We start from the raw sequence: 21,448 nt of genomic DNA, 5'->3' as shown, positions 1-21,448 counted from the left end.
TGAACTCAATGTTCAGTCCAGCAGGCTGTAGTGTGCCTAATTGGTAGATGAGATGCTGCTCCTCGAGCTTGCGTTGATGTTCACTGGAACACTGCAGCAGACCAGGATAGAGATGTGAGCATGAGAGCAGGGGGGAGTGTTGAAATGGCCAGCAATCGGAAGCTCAGGGTCCTGCTTGTGGACTGAGCGGAGGTGTTCCGCAAAGCGGTCACCCAGTCTGCGTTTGGTTTCCCCAATGTAGAGGAGACCACACTGTGAGCAGCGAATACAGTATACTACATTGAAAGAAGTACAAGTAAATCGCTGCTTCACCTGAAAGGAGTGTTTATGTCCTATGTGTAACTTTGGGTGCTGTATTGTAGGAAGCACATTAAAGCTATAGAGCTTCACCTCAGTGCACCAGGGAGACACCAGCCATGGAAAACTATACCTATGAGGGAGACTTGAGACACTGAAGCTATTTCTATGGGTATGTTTTAAGCTTTGAAGGACTCAGATGGGCCGAGTAGGGAATCATTATTTCTTCTGATCAACAGGCTGCTGACAAGTGGTCAATTTAATTGCAGAGACTGGTCGTGGGAGAGGCTGTTGTGTCTTTCAAGGGAAAAGTGGATAAATATTTGAAGCAGAGGAACATGAGAAATAGGAGCAGGAGTAGGCCATTCGGCCCTTTGCATCTGGTCCACTATTCAATAAGATCATGGCTGATCTTTTACCTTAACACCATCTATCTCCATATCCCTTGATTCTCTTAGTGTCCAGAAGATACCGAGTTTATGGATCTTGAGCAGGGCAGTGGGATTAGCATTAGATAAGTGTAGCTAAGACTTCATGGACATGTTGAGCTGAAGGGAGCCTTTCTGCACTGTAAACTACTATGATTCTAAATTCAATAATCCAATTTCAGACAGCCTCGTGAATTCAACTGGTCATATCCTGATTCCTGGCATCAATGCGGATGTTGCGCCCCTAACAGATGAGGAACTTCATTTGTATGAAGCAATTGAATTTAATCTTGAATATTTCAAGCATACCATTGGTACAACAGAACTCCTTCATAAAACCAAGGTATAGTAATATTACAAATAATAGCCATCAACCCATTACAGTCTTTAAAAAAATTAAAGTAAAATAATATTTGCTGGCTTCTCCTGCTCATCAGAATGAAGGAAGTCAGTTTTGGGAAACTGGACTGTTTTGCCACTTGTGGCTTAATGGGTAGCATTCCTGCTTCTGAATCAAAAGGTTGTGGCTTCAAATTCCTGATTACTCCTGATACATGAGTAAATAATCTAGCCTGATGCTGCAGTTCAGTACTAAGGGAATGCTGTGTTGTGGGAGGTGCTGTTTTTTCGGATGAGATGTTAAACCGAGGCCCTGTCTGGCTTCTCAGATGGATGTGAAAGATCCTATGGTGCTATTTTGAAGAAGAGCAGATGAGTTCTACCTGCTGTCCTGGGCCATCATTTATCCCTCAATCAATATCACTAGAACACAGTGATTATCAGACTGCTGTTTGTGGGATCTTACTGTGTGCAAATTGGCTGCCATGTTTCCCACATTGCAACAGTAAGTACACTTCAAAAGTACTTGATTTGTTGTAAAGTGCTTTGAGATGTCTTGAGGTCATGAAGGGCACTATATAAATGCAAGCTCCTCAAATCTTGAGAACATTCACAAGTTGAGCAGAGCATAGGCAGTCAAGATGCCTAACTAATGAACCCTACAAATGTAATCCCAATTGGGCACAGGTCATCCGACTGCCAAATTGCACTCCTCCAATTCTAACCTCTTGTGCATCCCTGATTTTAATCGCTTCTCCATTGGTGGCTGTGCCTTCAGCTGCCTGGGCCCTAAGCACTGAAATTCCCTCCCTAAACCTCGCTACCTCTCTCTCTCTCTCTCCTTTAAGATGCCCCTTAAAAACCTATCTCCTTCTGTCCTAACATGTCCTTATGTGGCTTCGTGTCACTTTTTGTCTGATAATTGCTCCTCTTAAGCGCCTTTTAATGCGTTACTGTGTTAAAGGCAGAGGTCGGTAACACGTCCGTACACGGACACCAGTGTCCGTGGTAAAAGATTTTGAGGTCCATTACTGGTAATTTCAGGGACGATAAATTTCCCAATGGCTTCTTCTTTCTGACCAGACTTTTAAAACAATCGCCCTGTCAGTTTCACAGCTGATAGGTGCTGGGAACAGAGACAGCGGGCTGAATTGTACTAGCTCTCCAGCTTCGGGGGTCATGGTGGGGGTTGGGGGGGGGCCGGAAAATTCTTCTGGGAGAGGCCCGCCTCGACCCCTGATGCTGAGAAGGCCCTGTTGCATTTTACCAGCGGTGGCGAAGCCTCAATGCTGCCCGTCCACAGCTTGGTGGCACAGCCATCATTTGCATAATAAAATTAATTCAAATGCATGCCAATGAACTGACCTGGATCATCCCACAGCGATATTCCAGCTGGTGGCCGAACGTCCCGTGCCGTAGGATCCCCGTTTGGGGAACTGAGGCGAGACACTGACGAGGAGTGTAATTTTCAGATCGGGGGTGGAGGGGGTGCGGAATAAACTGATTCTATTGGTTGAGGGGATGATGGGAAGGGGTTGAATGGCAAAGATCTTTAAGTTTAGGGTTGAAAGGTCAGGATCATTGTTTTCCGGGGGTGGGGGGAGGGAAAATGAATCTTTTCTATATCATTGGTTGGGGGGTGGGGGGTGGGGGTGGTGGAAGAGGGGCCTCGCTTGTTTTTTTATTGTGACCTTGCAAAAATGCTTTTAAGAATGCTTTTAAAAGTGCAAATTTCTTCTAAGGGCTTGAAGCCCTTTAAAAATGGCACAGGCGCCTGCACGCTGGTGCCGGAGGCTGTTGCCGGGGTCGGAGTGGCCTCTACGTCATTCGGGGCAGCTGATCTGCCCCCCTCCACTTAAATGAGCCGCTGTGTGAAATATCGCGGGAGTTCTGCGGCGGCTGCTCCGCGCGGGCAGACCGCCAACTTCAAAGTGCGCCACCACGATTTGCAGCACGCTCATAAAATTCAGCCCACGCTTCTGAGCTTTGGACAGCTTCGGGGTTTTCTGGCAGGTTCCGATTTTTTCAAAGCCTGCCGGAAAACCCTGAATCTATCCAAAGTTCGGAAACTGCTGTTCCTACTCTCAGCAACGGTCAGAGAGGTGGGGTGGTGGTGGGGGAGTGAGAGGGGAGAGAGAGAGGGGGACAGAGCGGGGGGATGGAGGGAGAGGGGAGTCAGAGATGGAGGGGGAGAGAGAGAGAGAGACAGAGAGAGACAGAGAGGGGAGGGACAGAGAGAGGGGGGTAGAGAGGGGACAGAGAGAGAGGCAGAGAGGGGGAACAGAGAGGGAGGAATGGCATGGGGGAATGATAGAGAGGGAGGGAACAGTACAGAGAGGAGGGGGAACACAGAGAGGGTGGACACAAAGAGGGGCAACATCAAGAGAGAGGAACAGAGAAAGAGAGAGTGAGATAGACAGAGAGAGAGCGACAGAGAGGAGGGAGAAAGAGTGTGATCAAGATCACTCCTGACAGATGAACATCAATCCATAATACTCTGCATTGCTACGACATGTATGCAGGCAGACATTGACTACTGGTGCAAGCAAAAAAGAAATGCTAGGTATCTCTCCAATCAGTGTCCAACATCGTGATGAGAAAGTACCTCAATAAATTAGTCTTTTAATTTAAACTTCTTCACAACAATGCACATTTGTTGTTGTTTTGATTAATAGTAAGCTAATTTTTTAATGCCTTTATCTGTCTGAAATTCTCTCAGCGACCCCCTATGTAAGACAAAAATTTTAACGTGGCTCCCTACACAAAAAGGTTGGCCACCCTCTCCCTCTCTGTACTCCCCCCCCCCCACCCCACCCTCTCTCTGTCTCTCCCCCCACTCCCTAGCAGCTAGGTTATTTTAAAACACAAGTTTAAAGGCTAGTGTTATGTAATCTCACTTAAAAATGGCAAAAGTGACTTAGGGAATGTCTCGAAATCTATGCTCTGGCATGCATTACTTTCACTTGGACACAAGCTCAGTGACATGTTGAAAGTTGCTTGACTTTAATTTCTATATAAATGTCACAATTCCACTGCTATCCATTTTGAATCACATTGTATTGAGGGGAAAACGGGCAAGAAAATCCAAGGAATGTCCAGAAGTCAGCATTGTAAGTTCCTCATGAAAACACGAGTACGGTGTAATGGGACTGAGTGATATTAGCAAAAACAGGAAACTGCTGACCCATATACAATAGTTAGTAAATGCAATGTCACGGATAGCTTTAATAAACCTTAATCTATGATGAATTGTTTATGATTCCTGAACAAAATCCTTGCTGCATTTGCAGTTTTAAAAACTATCAGGGAAGACATAGTAAAAATTTATTATGTTTCAACAACCATGTTAGAAACAGTCAGTAACTGAATTTTTTTGCTGGAAATTGGATTAATGGACAAGTTTTACAAGTATGTCAAAAATCTGTAACTGCAATGTGCATCATTCACTATCCAGTTTGATGACAGATAACCTGAGTGGCCAATGTCATTTGAAAGTTGTCTGTATCATATAATTACATAACATTACAAGTGAACCTTTGCTAACAGGTAAGAGGTTTCACTTGAACATAAATTGGTCAGTCTGGAATACAATGTTACAGATAGTGACTAAGCATTTTATAACTGAATAATATATGCAGCAACAACAGCTCAAATTTTGGCAGAAAAGCTTGTTGTTAATAATTATCTTGTCAGAGCTGAATCAGAATCAACAGTGATAGACTGAAATACAAATATAATTGAATTTAAGAGAATCATTTTATCGGAGGAACGGAAGGGAACACTTTATTTATAGTTGCGTTTATATAATTTTGTCACTAGCTTTGGTGAGTAAGTGACATTTTGTCCATGAGTCATGCTATTGTTTCTGTATTTAGTATCCAGGACCTGGTTTAACAGCCTGTCAAGATGAATAAACCAGCCCTGGCTACCTACCATTAATCTCTCTGTTCCTTTCTGTCCCACTCTGCTTTTCTTTTTTACATGACTCTTCTGAAGTACTATCTGCTCCATCCTATAAAATTTTCCTGATTTAGGGATCACTGCCCTTTTGGTGCCTGCCCTGTCTTCAGACACATATTACAAGCAGGTGGAGAAATTGCACAAACATTGACCATCACGGGTTAAATTGTCTTGTGGCAATAGCAGTGTGAGAAATAGTCCGTCTTCCTATTGCTCATTTTTCTGCTGCATCACCTCAATAAAACGATAACAATCCTCTCCTTGAGTTTCATGGTTTATTGGATGACTTTGCAATATGAATTCACAGACGTCATCCGATAAGGTCCATCTACCACCACATGATATTGTGACATGCTCTCTTCTGTCAACAAAAGTAATTCGCAATAGCATTGCATACTATTTTCCTTGCTAGCTAGCTGATACATTTGTGCTGCTCTCTATTGATGTTTGTATGCTAAGGTGCTTTATTTATAAGGGGAAATGTGTTTTAAATCAGACTGTGTTTTGATGGCATTAGATCTACTTTATCTACAGTTTAATTACTCTACGTCTGTAGCTGAGTCAATAATTTTGTCATATGCCTGTGCTGCAATATGTCGGTGCCTATCCCTGTTAAAGGCACTATATAAATGCAAGTTGTTGCTGTAATTACTGCTGCTACATCAGCAAACTGTGCCATCAGAGCCAGGGAGAGTGCTTCTTTAGATTACAACACTGACATTTTAATTACCATGTCTATGTTACATTATTTAGGAGGATGTTCTCCTTCACCGGTGGCGATTTCCGTCGTTGTCCATTCATGGAATTGAAGGAGCCTTCTCAGGACCTGGAAGCAAAACTGTTATCCCTGCCAAAGTGACGGGAAAATTCTCCATACGCTTAGTCCCCAACATGGATCCTGAAAAGCTGAGCAATCAGGTAAACATTTCAGTCAATTGGGAATGTTGATTTACCTTCATCAAGATTTGAAGGGGAATTGACCCGAGTTGTACAGGAAAGGTGGAAAAGGAAAGGAGGGGATGAGAGAGAAAATGAGGAGGAGGAGGTGGGAATGAGAAAAAGGGGAAGGATGTAATGAAGGCACACATTGAAGCATAAATTATCTTCAGTCCAGACCTCTCCCACATGTATTTCTACCCCATCAAGAAGACTTACAGCATGGAGAGGGTGCTTCCCTCATTACACTGTACTAGAATATTGGGTGTGTGCCTACTCCTTTCCCTTGGGATGTCTTGTCAATTCTACCATCATCCCCTGATAGTTGATCCCAGACAGATTGGTCACCCTCCCAAGGTTGCCAGTTTGTTCACTGAGGCCGGGTTTTATTGTAAATTTAAAAAAACAATTTTATTGAGCTTGGTTGAGGATTTGGATGTCCTCCCATTTCGGGGTGGCCGGGATCCCTCCACCACTGCATGAGGAATGGTTGCCTACTTGGAATATTCTAATGATCACCAGCCCCTGCCCGCACTCCTCCCCCAACCTGTGATTTGGGACAGGGATAAGCAGCAGGAAGAAATCCTGCTCATTCATAACAGTCTGTGCAATCTTTCAGCTCAGATATCATAGATTTACGGAGAATGTACAGCACAGAAACAGGCTATTTGGCCCAATTGGCCCGTGTTGGATTTGATGCTCCACGTGAGCCTCCTCCCACCACTCTCCATCTCGCCCTATCAGCATATCCTTCTATTTCTTTCTTCCTCACATACTTATCTAGCTTCTCCTTAAATGCATCAGGCTGAATTGCCTCAACTACTCCCTGTGGCAGCTAGTCCCACATTCTCACCACTCTCTGGGGAAAGGTTTCTCCTGAGTTCCATATTGGATTTATTAGCGAATATTATATTTATCACCCCTAGCTTTGGATTCCCCCACAAGTGGAAACATCTTTTCTCTGTCTACCCTATCAAACCTCTTCATAATTTTAAAGACTTCTATCAGGTCAACCCTCAACCTTCTTTTTTTTATAAAGAGCCCCACCCTGTTCCTTTTTTCCTGATAGGTACAACCTGATCCTCATAAATCTTTTTTGTACCTTCTCCAGTCCCTCTATATCCTTTTTTGTAATATGGAGATCAGAACTATGCACAGTGCTTCAGGTGTGGTCTAACCAAGGTTCGATAGAAGTTAAGCATAACCTGTTAATATCTCCCATCTTCCGCCCTATCACGGATCTTCCCTTTTATTCTTTTTCCACCCTCCCCCATTTGACCTTCTTAAAACCTATTACATTTCTAACTTTTGCCAGTTCTGAAGAAGGATCACTGACCTGAAGCGTTAACTCTGCTTCTCTCTCCACAGATGCTGCCAGACCTGCTGAGCATTTCCAGCACTTTCTGTTTTTATTTCAGATTTCCAGCATCTGCAGTATTTTGCTTTTGTTAAACACTTCACTTGTTCCTTAGAAATGAATCCCAGGCTTTGCGAGCCTGTGTCATTATTTTTATTGATCTGTGATTCTGATGCAACAATTGTAAATGAGATAATGTGTTGTGATAGATGATTACTGTATTTGCTGGACCATAAGGTGCACTTTTTCTCTGGTAAAGGACTGCCTAAACTTGCCGTCCAACGGTTATGCCTAAATATTTCCTTTCAAAATCCTGGTGCGTCTTATGTTCCGGCAAATATGGTACATCTTTACTGTGCTGCAGTTTTTGGTGCTAATTTACTCAGATGTTCTTTGCAGGTGACAACATATCTCAATCGAGTATTTGAAGAGCGTGGAAGTCCCAACAAACTGCGAATCACTTTACAATCTGGATCGAAAGCTTGGGTCACTGATGTCCGTGACAAGCAATATGACGCTGGACGGAGAGCCATCAGAAAAGGTTAGTTTATTGTAGGTAACAAGATGCTAGAACTTACAGGGACCTGCTAATGATTCCTCAAGCAACACCTTAAAACAGTTGGACTTTATCTCTCCTCTCACAAGTGGAAGTAAAAGATCCTATACCCACTATTTCGAAGAACAGCAGGGGAGTTCTCCTCAGTGTCCTGACCAATATTTATCCTTTTACCAACAACACTGAAAACAGATGATATGCTCATTTTTACACAGCGAGTGGTTAAGATCTGGAATGCACTGCCTGAGAGTGTGGTGGAGGCAGATTCAATCATGGCTTTCAAAAGAGAATTGGATATTCGAAGATAGAAGATAGAAAATCTGCAGGGCTACGGGGTAAAGGCAGGGGTGTGGGCCAATGGAGTCGCTCGTGCAGAGAGCTGGCACGGATACGACAGGCTGAACCATTCTATGGTGATCTCATTGCTGTTTGTGGGAGCTTGCTGTGCACAAATTGGCTGCTGCATTTTCCAACATTATGACAGTGACTACACTTCAAAAATACAGCGCCTAGGGATGTTTTACTATGTTAAAGGTGTTATATAAAGGCACGTTGTTGTTATTGTAATACAGCCTTCAAAAAAAAATCACAAGTGCTACCCTGTCAAGTGATATAGTGTAATTAATCCACAGAACACAAACAGTACCTTGGGACTGAAGACATGGATTCAATCCTCAATTCCCATATCCCCATTCAATCTGAGCCTCAATTGGAGGGTACTTCAGAGAGACAGTGGCCGGCCTTTTACCTTCAAAAAACGGGAGTCCTCCAAGATGGCCGAGGTGAAAAATGGCGGGCAATGACATTGGGTCAGGTCCCCGACGTCATGATGCCCAAACCCCATTTTACATCGGCTGTCAAATTTTACTTCTGCCAAACAAGTCGAAGGGGGTGTCGGGAACCCGACAGCATTAAAAGAGCGGCAGCCAGTGTCTCTGTGAAGGAGTTGGAGGTACTTTTTTCCCCCCATTATTCTGTGATATTTCTGTGCGCTACTTTTAGGTTTGGGGTTGTTTCTGCTGGTTCACCTGAGTGTTAGTTACTCCTGGTCGGGCCACAGCATCACTGATTTATTTTGTGTAGGGGAGGGGGGTTATGAGTGCCTGTCCTTGCAACAGACTATTAATACCTGTCTTCATAACATCTCTGGGACACTGCAGCCATGGGAATTGTCCACTCTGGAGGCGGCTCATCTAATGAGGAAGACTACGCCACAAGGAGGGACAGGAGGACAACTGGCCAGGGAAATCAGCAACCTGCTGGCCAAGTGCAGCCTCGTAATGGGGGAGGGCAGGAAGGTAACAGAGTGCCCCGGGTGCAACCATCTGTGAGGAGATGAGCCTACCCAGCAGGCAGAGTCTACCGCCCGTGGTTGAGCTTTCTGCAGACATCAGAGCGCCAGTGCCGTCGAAGACTGTGCCTGTCCCGAGAGACTGTCACATCTCTGTGTGAGATGCTGGCAGCAGAAGTCAGCTCCAACTGCGTGTGTGGCCATCCAATGTCAGTCACACTGAAGCTAACAGTCGTTCTGAAAATCTACGTATCAGACTCCTTCCAGGCTTCATCAGGAGACATGTGCGGAGTTTCGCAATCATCAGCGCATCACTGCATTAAGGTGGTAATTGATGCCAACCAGTTCATCAAGTTCAAGACGGACGCTGCCAGTCAGGCCCAGAGAGCCAGAGGCTTCAGTGCCATCGCTGGGTTCCCCATGGTCCAAGGCGTGATTGACTGCATACACATGGCCATTAGAGCACCTGCACGTCTATCAGGGGCCTTCGTTAATCGAAAGGGGTTTCACTCAATGAATGTGCAACTTGTCTGTGACCCCCGTAAGGGTATATTGCAGATGTGTGCTCGTTATCCTGGTAGCAGTCACGATGTATTCATTCTCCGGAACTCTCAGGTGCCAGCACTATTCAGCAACCCCCCCCCACCACCCCCACCCCTCCGAGTGCCTGCAAGGATGGATACTTGCCGACAGGGATTATCTGCTGAAGACATGGTGGATGACGCCGGTGAGGAACCCAAGGAATGAGGCAGAAGAACGTTACAATGAGAGCCATGCGACCACCAGAGTGACCATAGAGCAGACTATAGGTCTTCTCAAAATGAGATTTAGGTGTCTCGATCGCTCAGGTGGCAGCCTCCAGTACTCACCAACAAGAGTATCGAGAATAGTTGTCGTCTGCTGCACCTTACATAGCCTGGAGATGGGGAGGGGAGAGGCCCTGGAGGATGATGACTTTGTTCAGCACGAGGCAATCCCAGACGAGGATGGTGATACAGCTGAGGTTGAGGAAGAGGGGGACCAGCCACCAGAACGGCAGGGGGAGATGAGCTGGAGATTTGCGGGAGTTGATTGCAAGGGAGGCGTTTCTCCTGAATGGAGGCTCATCACCCAGCGACTGACATGTCAGTCTGAAATGAGACATTCACATGAGCTGGAAGCGCAGAAGCACTCACCTTCAGGGGGAAATCTCAGCTGCCCATCTTTCCCACAAACACCACACGGCCTGAATGTGCCACCTCCCCAAGTGTCCTTCTCATGCAGAGCAAACAGATCGCCACAGTGGGTGGCACAGTGGCGCAGTGGTTAGCACCGCAGCCTCACAGCTCCAGGGACCCGGGTTCGATTCTGGGTACTGCCTGTGCGGAGTTTGCAAGTTCTCCCTGTGAACCGCGTGGGTTTTCGCCGGGTGCTCCGGTTTCCTCCCACATCCAAAAGACTTGCAGGTGATAGGTAAATTGGCCGTTGTAAATTGCCCCTAGTGTAGGTAAGTGATGGGGAATATGGAATTACTGCAGGGTTAGTATAAATGGGTGGTTGTTAGTCGGCACAGACTCGGTGGGCCGAAGGGCCTGTTTCAGTGCTGTATCTCTAAATAAAATAAATAAAAAATCAGCATTGACTTGTGACAGATGAAAATGCCTAGTGAAAAATTTAATAATTTTTTGTGAGTTTCAACATCAAATAAATATTTACAAATTGCACCAGTGACCCCATCGTGCTGTTAGTGTGATTTTTTGAAACGTTTGCAAGTGTTCACGGGTGTAGACGATCCCTCACCGTTAGCCATGACAGAGGCAGGTGGCTGTTCAGGCTGCCCTGTGGCTTTGGATAACTTTGGAGGGTGTCCTGTGCCGGCCCGAGGCTGTGAGGGCCCCGGCATGTTGAGGTGACCCTGAGCAGTCTGACACCCTGGGATTATGCGGTGCTGATGTCACAGGCAGAGGGGACAAGGAGCTGCAGGATGCATCAGGAGTGCCCTGAGAAGAGCCCCCTGTTGCTGCTGCTGCCCCTGTGCCCACTCGAGGCTCAGCTGGTCCTCTCTGCTGACCTCAGAGGGATGAGCAGCTTCCAGATGTTGCAGGAGCCTCCTAGAGAGATCTCTAAGGCACCGGTCCATGGATCTCACTCTCTGAGGTTCTGCGTGGTCTCCAGGATCGGGCCCTCCAACACAGCCACCAATCAATGGAGGACGCCTGGTGGGCAGATGACAGGGACTGTGCGGTACTCATGGCCTGGATGGAGATCTCCAAAGTCCGAGCCATAGCACGCAATGTCTCTGGTAACTCCGCCAGATCCCCACGAACCCCAAGCTACACCTGCAGCATCTCCCACCGAATGGACGTCAGCAGCGGCTCATCAGCTGGGGCTCAGCACTGGCCTGGCCTCCCACAGTCCTCTGAGTGTCAGTGGCTTTGGCTGATACTGCCTCTGGCACGTGTGTGGTGCTGACACCAGGTTGTGACCGCGAATCCGAGAAGGCACACATCCCACCCGAGGTGACTGTCTTTGATCTGGTGCTTGGTGCGGGGCGAGGATGTGACGCTGCACCCTCTGAGGTCCACTCCTCCTCCTCACAGGTGGACGGATGAGTCCCGGAGACGCTGCCTGGTTCTGCTCTGTTTCACCTGCAGGGAAAATCAGAATGATCAATTGTGATCAACATTCCTGACTGGAGTACATGTCATAGACTGCAGTGTGGGCATATGTGTGTGTGATTTAAACTTTACGGGCACCCTTCATTGCCTGAAACAATCACCGCCGACCCCCCACACCCACCACCACCACCACCACCCACCGTCCCTTGACTGCATTCTGAGGAACTCACCTTCCTGGCCAGGTGCGTCGGCCTCACCATCAGCTGTAGCACGTCCTCCATCCTCTCCTGCAAGCGTCAACGCATCCTCCTCCAATCTGGTCAAAAAGGCAAGGTTGGCCACTCCGCCACCAGTCCGGACCCTCTCACGGGCATTATGTGCCCTCTTCTCCTATGGAGACACAAGGCAATTTGTTAAGACCCTTGACTTGAAAGATCACCCACTCACCCCTTGGGCTGAGCGCTGCATCTGGAACCAATTCCATTGAAATGCACAGATGGCACACTTCTGGACCATTGTGCATCTCAGATGTGCCCATTATACGGCTCAAGGCAGGGCTGCAGCCAATCACTGAAGCTGGATGGCTTCAACTTTTCAGCATCAGCACCCATTGACCCTCCCGGGTCAGGTAAAAGCTGTGATGACAGCGGAATGCCCTTTACCCTGGCAGAGTGCAGAGGTCATCGAATCACTTGCGGCACTGGACCCATGTCCTCCTCACTACCCCGCGGCTGCTGACCTCCTTTGCTACCCCCAGCTGACCTGGGGAGGCCTCCTCCTTCCATCTGATGGGAAGAGGACCTCCCGCCTTGCCTCAGCCGCCTGGAGGAGGACTTGCAAGGAGTCCTCGGAGAACCGGGGGGCCATGCGGCTGCATCTCCCTTTCGTTACCGCCAGCGGATTCTGGTGGGTTTCTGTTTTATTAGAAAGTGTTGGATGGATGGGTCCGTTATTGCTTGCTCTATTCCTTTCACCCTCAGGCTGCTGTATTTCCTTTTGCAATATGCTGCTCCTCCAAGCGTGCTGTTTGTTGCAGGTAAGCCTCTCAGAGCCACTGAGGTTGTTGAAAGCCCTTTTAAATGGCTTTCAGCACCCTCTTCTGGCTCTAGCCCTGCCCCTGCCGATGCTCACCCTCCCGCCTGCGCGCACCCTTTTCTGACAGAAATACGCTGCCGAACCTCTAATTGGATGTTTCGCGCCGATATCGGCAGCAGCTAGGCACGGAGGGGGAGCAACTTCTGCACCCGCTTCCATCTCTTGGAACACAGAGCCGTGAAAAAGGTAAAATTCCGGCCTTTGTACCTTCGTGGAGAAGGGAAAGAAAATCACTCTGGGACTAAACAAGCCATGCTGCCTCTAGTGTGTGAATTTGTACTCTCTCTGCCTTTTCATGGCTTATACTCTCCCAAATGCTTTTCTATGACTATATACACAGAGAGAATGCTATGTCACCATTTCAGTGCAGACACTATGGGCCGAATGGCCTCCTTCTGCACTGCTAACAATTCTGTAATTTGGAGTCATTTTATTTGCAAATATAAAATAACGAAAGAACAAATTTGCATTTATATAGCATCTTCCACAACCTCGGGACCTCCCAATTGCTTTACAACCAATAAAGCATTTTCTTTGAAGGCTGGTCGCTGTTGTAATGTAAGAAATGCAGCAGCCAATTTGCACACAGCAAGCTCCCACAAACAGCAATGTTTTAATGACTTTGGTTAAGGAATAAATAATGGCCAGGAGAATTCTCTTTCTTTTCTTTGAAATAGCTGCCATGGGATTTTTTTATCCTCTTGAGAGGATAAACAGGATCTCAGTTTAAATGTCTCACCTAAAAGGCAGTACCCCCCTCAGTACTGCTCCATGAGTATGAGCCTAGATTTTGTACTCAAGGCCCTGGAGTGCAACTTGAACCCACAGCCTTCATGACTTAGAGACAAGAGTGCACCACCAATAAAGTCACAGTGGTGGGTGTAGTTCTACCAGCATGTCTTGAGAGCTGGCTGGTACTTGACAGAACCATACTTAGAAAATATTGCTGACCCCACCAAACCTCCCTGTTTAATTCACACTTGCATTTGGGGAGGTCAAACTAGGCAAAGGAATACACGATTAAAGGGAAAATACTGAGAAGTGTAGAGGAAGTGAGGGTCATTGGAGTAAATGTCCACAGATCCCTGAAGATAGCAGGACAGGTCGATAAGGTGGTTAAGAAGGCATATGGAATCCTTTCGTTTATTAGTCGAGGTACAGAATATAAGAGCAGGGTGGTTATGCTAGAACTGTATAAATTATTGGTTAGGCTACAACTTGAGTACTGTGTGCAGTTCTGGTCGCCACATTACAGTAAGGATGTAATTGCACTAGAGAGGGTACAGAGGAGATTTATGAGGATGTAGCCAGGACTGGAAAAATGCAGCTATGAGGAAAGATTGGAAAGGCTGGGGTTGTTCTCCTTGGAACAGAGAAGGCTGAGGGGAGATCTGATTGAAATGTACAAAATTTTGAGGGGCCTATTTACCTTAGCAGAGAGGTCAGTGTCAAGGGGGCATAGATTTAAAGTGATTGGTAGAAAGATTAGAGGGGAGATGAGGAAAAGCTTTTTCACGTAGAGGGTGGTGGGGTCTGGAACTCACTGCCTGAAAGGGTAGTTGAGGCAGAAACCCTCAACTCATTCAAAAGGAATCTGGATATGCATCTCAAATGCCATAATCTGCAGGCATATGGACCAAATGCTGGAAGGTGGGAATAGAATAGCTGGAATGTTTTTCGGCTGGCACAGACACGATGGGCCAAGTGGCCTCTTTCTGTGTCTTAAACTTTCTATGAAAGTGTTGATACTGAATGAAGTAAAGTACATTTCAGGAAAGAATCCTAGAGCCGGTTAACTATTGCTCACCTTGCACCTTTATTTATTTTTGCCATTGCTAAGTGTTTGGAGTGGAAGCTGAGATGATCCGAGAAGGAGGATCGATTCCTGTTGCCAGAACACTCCAGCACACAACGCAGAGAAGTGTGATAATGCTGCCAATCTGTGGCTCTGATGATGCCATACATTCTCAGAATGAAAAACTCAGCAGGTAACAAACATAGAATTACATAGAATATACAGCACAGAAACAGGCCATTTGGCAACCTAGTCTGTGTTGGTGTTTATACTCCATGCCAATCTCCTCTGTTTCCCTCTGCCACACCATGGCCTGCAAGTACATCTTTGTATTCCCTTTTTCTCTCAGGTACTCATCTAGTTTCCTTTCAAAAGCATCTGAGCTATTTTCTGTGGTAGCAAATTCCATATTCTAACCACTCTCTGACAAAACATATTTCTCTTTATTTCTCTTTATGGCCCCTAAGTTTGGATTCTCCCAGAAGTGGAAACATTCTCTCCACATCTACCCTGTCCAACCCAGACATAATTTGAAAGACCTCAATCGGGTCACCTCTAAGTCTCCTCTCTTCTTAAGCAAAAAGCCCAATCTGTTCAATCTTTCCCGATAGCTCAGTTCTGGTACCATCCTTGGAAATCTTTTTTTGCACTTTCTCCAGTGCATTGATGTCCTTTATACAGTTTGGAAACCAAAATTGTGTACAGTAATCTTAAGTGCAGCCTGATCATCGTCCTATAGAAGTTTAACATAACCTCACTTCTTCTTTTGAATTCTGTACACTTAGAAATATATCCCAGTCCGCTGTTAGCATTTCTAATTGCTTTGTTGACCTGCAGTGCTGCTTTTAATGATTTATTCACCTGTATCCATCAATCCCTTTGCTCTTCTACCCCATTGAGCTTCTTAGCTTCTAAATTGTAGGTAATGTTTCTATTTTTCCTATCAAAGTGCATCACCTCACGTTATTCATTTGCCTCTTAACTGCCCAGACTGCAAGTTTTTAAATGTTTTCTTGTATTATGTTGTATTCTTCCTGAGTGTTAGTTTTACACCACGCCCCCCCACCCCCAGTTTGATATGTGGACCTATTCATAACCAGTAATACAATACTACAACAATCCAACTGCCTGTTAAGTGTTAGACCAATCTTAAAACAAGGGGCAGCATTTTACCAGCCCCCCGATGTTGGGGGTCGTAGTGGGGGGGAGGGCCCAGAAAATACTTCCAAGAGAGGCCTGCCATGGACCTCGATGCCGGGAAGGCCCCGCCCCATTTTACTGGCGGCGGCAAGGCCTCGGAGTGGCCCCCCTCTGCCGCTCGGAGAAAAATGGTAAAAACGAACACGGTTGGTTCAGGGGATGGTGGGCAGGGGTTGAAGGTTAAAGAAAGTTCGGGGGAAAGGCCGTGATCAAAAATTTACTTTATTTGGGGGGAGAGGACGAATAGTAAACTTATTATTTATTGGGGGGGTGGGGGGGGGGGGGGGGGTGGGAGAGGGCACTGGAAGTGTGAATAACTTTTCATTTAAATTTTTTTACCAACCTGTCCCTTGAAACAGTGAAATGAAAAGGAAGAGCCTGAAGCCCTTTAAAAATGGCGTTGGCGCCAGATGCTGTTGACAGGGATGGAGTGTCTGCCCCCTCTACGTCATCAGGGGCACGTGGTCTCCCCCTCCATGTTAATGAGCTGCCGCACGAAATATCGTGGCGGCTCTGCGGTGCATGTCTCACCCGTGCGCAAGCCATCTTGAAAGCTTGCCGCTGAGATCGGTGGCGAGCTATAAAAATAAAGCCAAAGATGCGCATGGAATGCGCTGCCTGGAAAGGTGGTAGGACATTTAATAGTAACTTTCAAAAGGGAACTGGATAAATACTTGAAAAGAGAAAAATTGGCATTGTTATGGGGGAACGAGCAGGGGAATGGGATGAATTGGAGAGCTCTTTCTAAGAGCCAGCACAGACATGATGGGCCTAACAGTCTTCTTCTTTATGATTTATTTTGGGGTGAAATCCTCTCTAAACCAAATATGGGGGATTGACAGTTTTATTCTATATTTAATACCAGTTACCAAAGGCTGTAAGCATCTAATGAAATATTAATAACCTTTGAATGAATTGGCATAATTAGAGATCACAGCCATGAATTTGCTTCAGGATTTGATCCCAGCAATTACCCTGGGAATGTGCCTGCCAGTCACCTCCAGTACACAGAGAATGTGGAGCTAGGTGTTAGCCATGGCTCAGTGGGTAGCACCCTTGCCTCTGAATCAGAATACTTAAGCACATAAACTTCCAGTACAGTAGCGAGTGAGTTGGAGGTGCCATCTTTTAATTTTTAAAAATTCATTCATGGGATGTGGGCATCGCTGGCTAGGCCAGCATTTAATTCCCATCCCTAATTGCCCTGGAGACGGTGGTAGTGGGCTGCCTTCTTGAACCGCTGCAGTCCTTGGGGTGTAGGTATACCCACAGTGCCGTTAGGAAGGGAGTTTCAGGGTATTGATTCAGCGACAGTGAAGGAACGGCGATATAATTCCAGGTCAGGATAATGTGTGGCTTGGAGGGGAACTTGCAGGTGGTGGTATTCCCATGCATCTGCTGCCCTTATCCTTCTAGGTGGTAGAGGCCATGGGTTTGGAAAGTGCTGTCGAAGGAACCTTGGTGTGTTGCTGCAGTGCATCTTGTAAATGGTACATCCAGCTGCCACTGTGTGTCGGTGGTGGAGGGAATGAATATTGAAGGTGGTGGATGGGATGCAATCAAGTGGGCTGCTTTGTCCTGGATAGTGTTGAGCTTCTTGTTGGAGCTGCATCCATCCAGGCAAGTGGGGAGTATTCCATCACACTCCTGACTTGTGCCTTGTGAATGGACAGATGGTGGGGAGTCAGGAGATGAGTTATTCACTGCAGAATTCCCAGTCTCTGACCTGTTTCTTGTAGCCACAGTATTTATGTGACTGGTCAGTTCAGTTTCTGGTCAATGGTAACACCCAGGATGTTGATAGTGGGGGATTCAGCAATGGTAATTCCATTGAACATCAAGGGGAGATGGTTAGATTCTCTCTTGTTGGAGATGGTCATTACCTTACACTTATGTGGCATGAATGTTACTTGCCACTTATCAGCCCAAGCCTTGATATTGTCCAGGTCTTGCTGCATCTGGACATGGACTGCTTCAGTTTCTGAGGAGTCGCGAATGGTACTGAACATTGTGCAATCATCAGCAAACATCCCCACCTTATGACGGAAGGAAGGTCATTGATGAAGCAACTGAAGATGGTTGGGCCTAGGACACTACCCTGAGGAACTCCTGCAGTCATGTCCTTGGACTGAGATGATTGACCTTCAACAACCACAACCATTTTCCTTTGTGCTGGGAATAACTCCAACCAGCAGACAGTTTTCCCCCTGATTCCCATTGACTTGTTTTGCTAGGGCCCCTGGATGCCATACTCGGTCAAATGCTGCCTTTAGATCTGATGTTTAACCTGAGGCCCCATCTGTCCCTCTCAGGTGGACGTAAAAGATCCCATGGCACTGTTCGAAGAAGAGCAGGGGAGTTTTCCTTGGTGTTCTGGCCAATCCCTCCACCAACACCACTTAGGAGCAGATTAGCTGGGGAGAGGTAGTGGCATAGTAGTATTTTCACTGGTCTGGTGATTTAGAGTGTGGCTCGGGGAACATGGGTTAAAATCCCACCATGGCAGAAGGTGGAATTTGAATTTAATTAATAAATTTGGAATTAAAATCTAGTTTAATGTTGACATGAATCGATTGTGGTAAAAACCCATCTTGTTCACTCATGCCCTTTATGAAGGAAATCAGCTGTTCTTACCTATGACTCCAGATTTACAGCAATGTGGTTGACTCTTAAATAGCCTAGCAAGGCACTCCAGTCAGTTGTAACAAATCACTACCAGGTCAATTAGGAATGAAATAAGATAGATCGACTGAGGCACTGAAAATGGCAACGGCAAACCTAGTCTTGTCGACCCTGCAAAGTCATCCTTACTAACATTTGGGGGCTTGTGCCAAAATTGGGAGAGCTGTTCCACAGCCTAGTCAAGCAGCAGCCTGACACACAGAATGATCACCATCCCTGGGTATGTCCTATCCCATTACCATCAAGCTGGGGGATGAACCTTGGTTCAATGAAGAGTGCAGAGGGCATGCCAGGAGCAGCACTAGGTATATATACCTGGACTACTTGTGTGCCAAACAGTGTAAGCAGCATGTGATAGACAGAGCTAAGCAATCCATGGCAACGCCTCTACCAATAAGCACTCTATCCTCAAACTGCATAAAATTGTTGCTTTCCCTCACGTTGGTATTCTTGCAGATTGTCCTGATGAGTGCAAGACGAAAAGCTTCGACATGTCTCTATTTTCAGCAATACTCAAGAACAAACTTACTTAATGTCTTCAGGTCTCCAGGCTGGTTCGCTGACTTGGACATGCAAATTGTAGCTTATTTCTCTCTGATGGCATGCTGAAGGACCGCATCACAGCTGGCATACCAGGCTTCATAAATGTGCTGATGCCCCTTTTTGAGAGCCAAGATGTAGGCATTTGCAGAATAGGGACCCCCTTCCCTCATCAATGGTGGTGCGATGAAAATGTGGGACATGCAAGAGACCAGAATGAGAGGAATGCAAAGATCTTGAGAGGGTTGTTGGGCTGGAAGAGGTTAGGAAGATAGGGAGGGGTGAGGCAATGGAGGTATTTGAACACAGGATGAGAATTTTAATTTCCCTGCGTGGCTGGACTGGGAGCTAATGAAGGTCAGCAAGCACAGGGATGAAGGGTGAATGGGAGTTGGGATATTTACTTAATCACCTATCTTACAATGTTTGTATTTAAACATTTTTTTTTCCTTTTCCTTAGGGGCAACTATATAAACGGCACAAAATTGTTTGCAGCATATCTGGATGAGATTTCACAGCTTTAAGAATAGTCTACATTATGTCAAAACTGATATTTGCTTTTATTAGACAAGCATATTGTGTATTGTAATAAAGTGGCATGAGATTGCATGAGCAGAAATACAGACAGTTCTTCCATTTTATTAAAAAAAGAAATTATCCAATCAGGAATTGAAATTACATGTATGCAAAATAAATTCTGCAATATTAATCATGCAAATATTTTCTGTTGCATCCTTTCAATTGCAATGGGCAAAAATCTATAAACCATAGTAATATGTTTTAATTTGCAATACTTTAGTATTTCAGGGGTTTATGATACATAAGCCCTGCAATTACATCATAGGAATCTCACCGATGAATACTTAACACAATATCTGAAATTCTTCGGTCTGCTGTTAGCATTAACCCATTTATTTTAAACAGGTAATCAATCAGCTGCATTGGAGCATTGTTGAGTAAGGGTTTTCTAGTGTCCTGTTGTATCATTTCATGGCCGTGGGCATCTTGGTTGTCTGAACCCGAACGAGTATCCTGAACCAGATGAAGCATTTAACAAACTCAGAACAATCAGGTAGATACAACTGCATTAAAAAAAATCCAGTATCAGGAAAAGATTATGAGGCTGTCATTTGTCACAAAATCCCAACTGTTCACTAATGCCCTTTGGAGAAGGAAACATACTCAGTCTAAGCCTATATGTTATGTGGAGAGACTAGAGAAGCTGGAATTGCTTTACTTAGAGCAAAGAAGGTTAATGAGAGATTTAACAAAGGTGTTCAAAATTATGAAGGTTTTGATAGAGTAAATAAGGAGAAACTGATTCCACTGGCAGGAGGGTTGGCAAGCAGAGGACACAGGTAATCGGCAAAAGAACCAGAAAGGTGGGAGATGAGGAGTTTTTTAAAAATGCAGTGAGTTGCTGTGATCTGGAATGCACTGCCTGAAAGGACGGTGGGTGAAAATACACCATATAAATGCATGTCTTATTTTATTCTCTGAATTTAGTGGATTCCAATGAACTAGATCAATTTGATTATTCCAACAATAGGTTTCAATAAATTAGATCAATTTGATTATTCCAACAATAGATTTCAATAAACTAGATCAATTTGATTATTCTAATAATTTAATATGTTTTAATAACTTTGATAGACTAACTTTGGCCAGTGGACAAGTACTGCCCAGAGAATAGCCATTGACCATTTGGAACTCAACAGTAGAAGCCAAGCAGCAGAAGCACGTGCTCCTGGTCATGTGGGGACCGTGCATCATGTGACCCGCGCATCATCAGCCTCGTTCTCAGCCACGCCGACCTGCTGCTACGGCAGGCCACTTGTGACTAAGTACATGGTGAGCGATCGCTACGGTTTCGCGTACAGGTACGTCTATCTAGCAATACCATTTCATCCCTAGTTGCTCGGCTGAGCTCCGGAGGCAGACAGGAACACCGCAGCTTCCGCGTTATTCTTTTCCGGGGCCGCCAAGTGGGTGGGGGCGGCCGGAGCTGCTCGTCCGAGGCTTTTTGGGCCTCCGCGCTGCCGTCGTTCCAACCGCCAGCCAGTGACGGTTGGTCGGATCAGTCTGAGGTGGTGGGCGGGGCCAAGTGAATAAGCCCCGCCTCCTATGGCTCCTGATTGGCTACCGTTCGTCCCGTGGCACTGGTGGTTGCTGTATTACATTTAGCTGTCTTCCCTGTCACTCTGAGTTCGCGTCACAATGCTCGCTGTCCAATGGGTGAGTGAGAAACAGGCAAGAGACCCCAGAACCAGGAAATAGGGGCAATGTGCGGTTGCTTGCTGATAATTTGCAGCCTTTTAGCTACCACAAATAATTTATATAAATTTATTTATGTAAACATTTACATTCATAAAATT

At 45.9% G+C, this 21,448-nt stretch overlaps 2 protein-coding genes and 1 long non-coding RNA gene across 5 annotated transcripts in view; 2 read left to right on the top strand and 1 right to left on the bottom strand.

Annotated features, from left to right (window-relative positions):
* The window catches only part of LOC137370201 (cytosolic non-specific dipeptidase-like), a 43,533-nt gene extending 23,778 nt beyond the window's left edge, over positions 1-19,755 (top strand). The window contains exons 8-12 of the mRNA XM_068032518.1: positions 908-1,068; positions 5,778-5,942; positions 7,717-7,858; positions 14,697-14,844; positions 19,534-19,755. Of these exons, the coding sequence (XP_067888619.1) occupies positions 908-1,068; positions 5,778-5,942; positions 7,717-7,858; positions 14,697-14,844; positions 19,534-19,597 (680 nt within the window). The 3' untranslated portion in view covers positions 19,598-19,755. The remainder of the gene's footprint in view (positions 1-907; positions 1,069-5,777; positions 5,943-7,716; positions 7,859-14,696; positions 14,845-19,533) is intronic.
* LOC137370202 (uncharacterized) lies at positions 19,610-21,166 on the bottom strand. Its single transcript, XR_010975110.1, has 2 exons — positions 20,974-21,166; positions 19,610-20,155 (listed from the first exon to the last, which is right to left on the bottom strand). It is a non-coding gene; the product is annotated as an uncharacterized lncRNA (long non-coding RNA).
* The window catches only part of znf407 (zinc finger protein 407), a 460,931-nt gene continuing 460,354 nt past the window's right edge, over positions 20,872-21,448 (top strand). The window contains exon 1 of one of the 3 annotated variants that reach the window (XM_068032511.1): positions 20,872-20,953. The gene's annotated coding sequence lies outside the window, so the exon portion shown is untranslated. The remainder of the gene's footprint in view (positions 20,954-21,448) is intronic. The other 2 variants (XM_068032512.1, XM_068032517.1) reach the window with 2 other exon arrangements.

This window comes from Heterodontus francisci, chromosome 5, assembly GCF_036365525.1.
Source record: "Heterodontus francisci isolate sHetFra1 chromosome 5, sHetFra1.hap1, whole genome shotgun sequence".
NCBI lineage: Eukaryota > Metazoa > Chordata > Chondrichthyes > Heterodontiformes > Heterodontidae > Heterodontus > Heterodontus francisci.
Note: the sequence above shows the minus strand (reverse complement) of the source record. Positions and strands in the feature narration are given on the sequence as shown.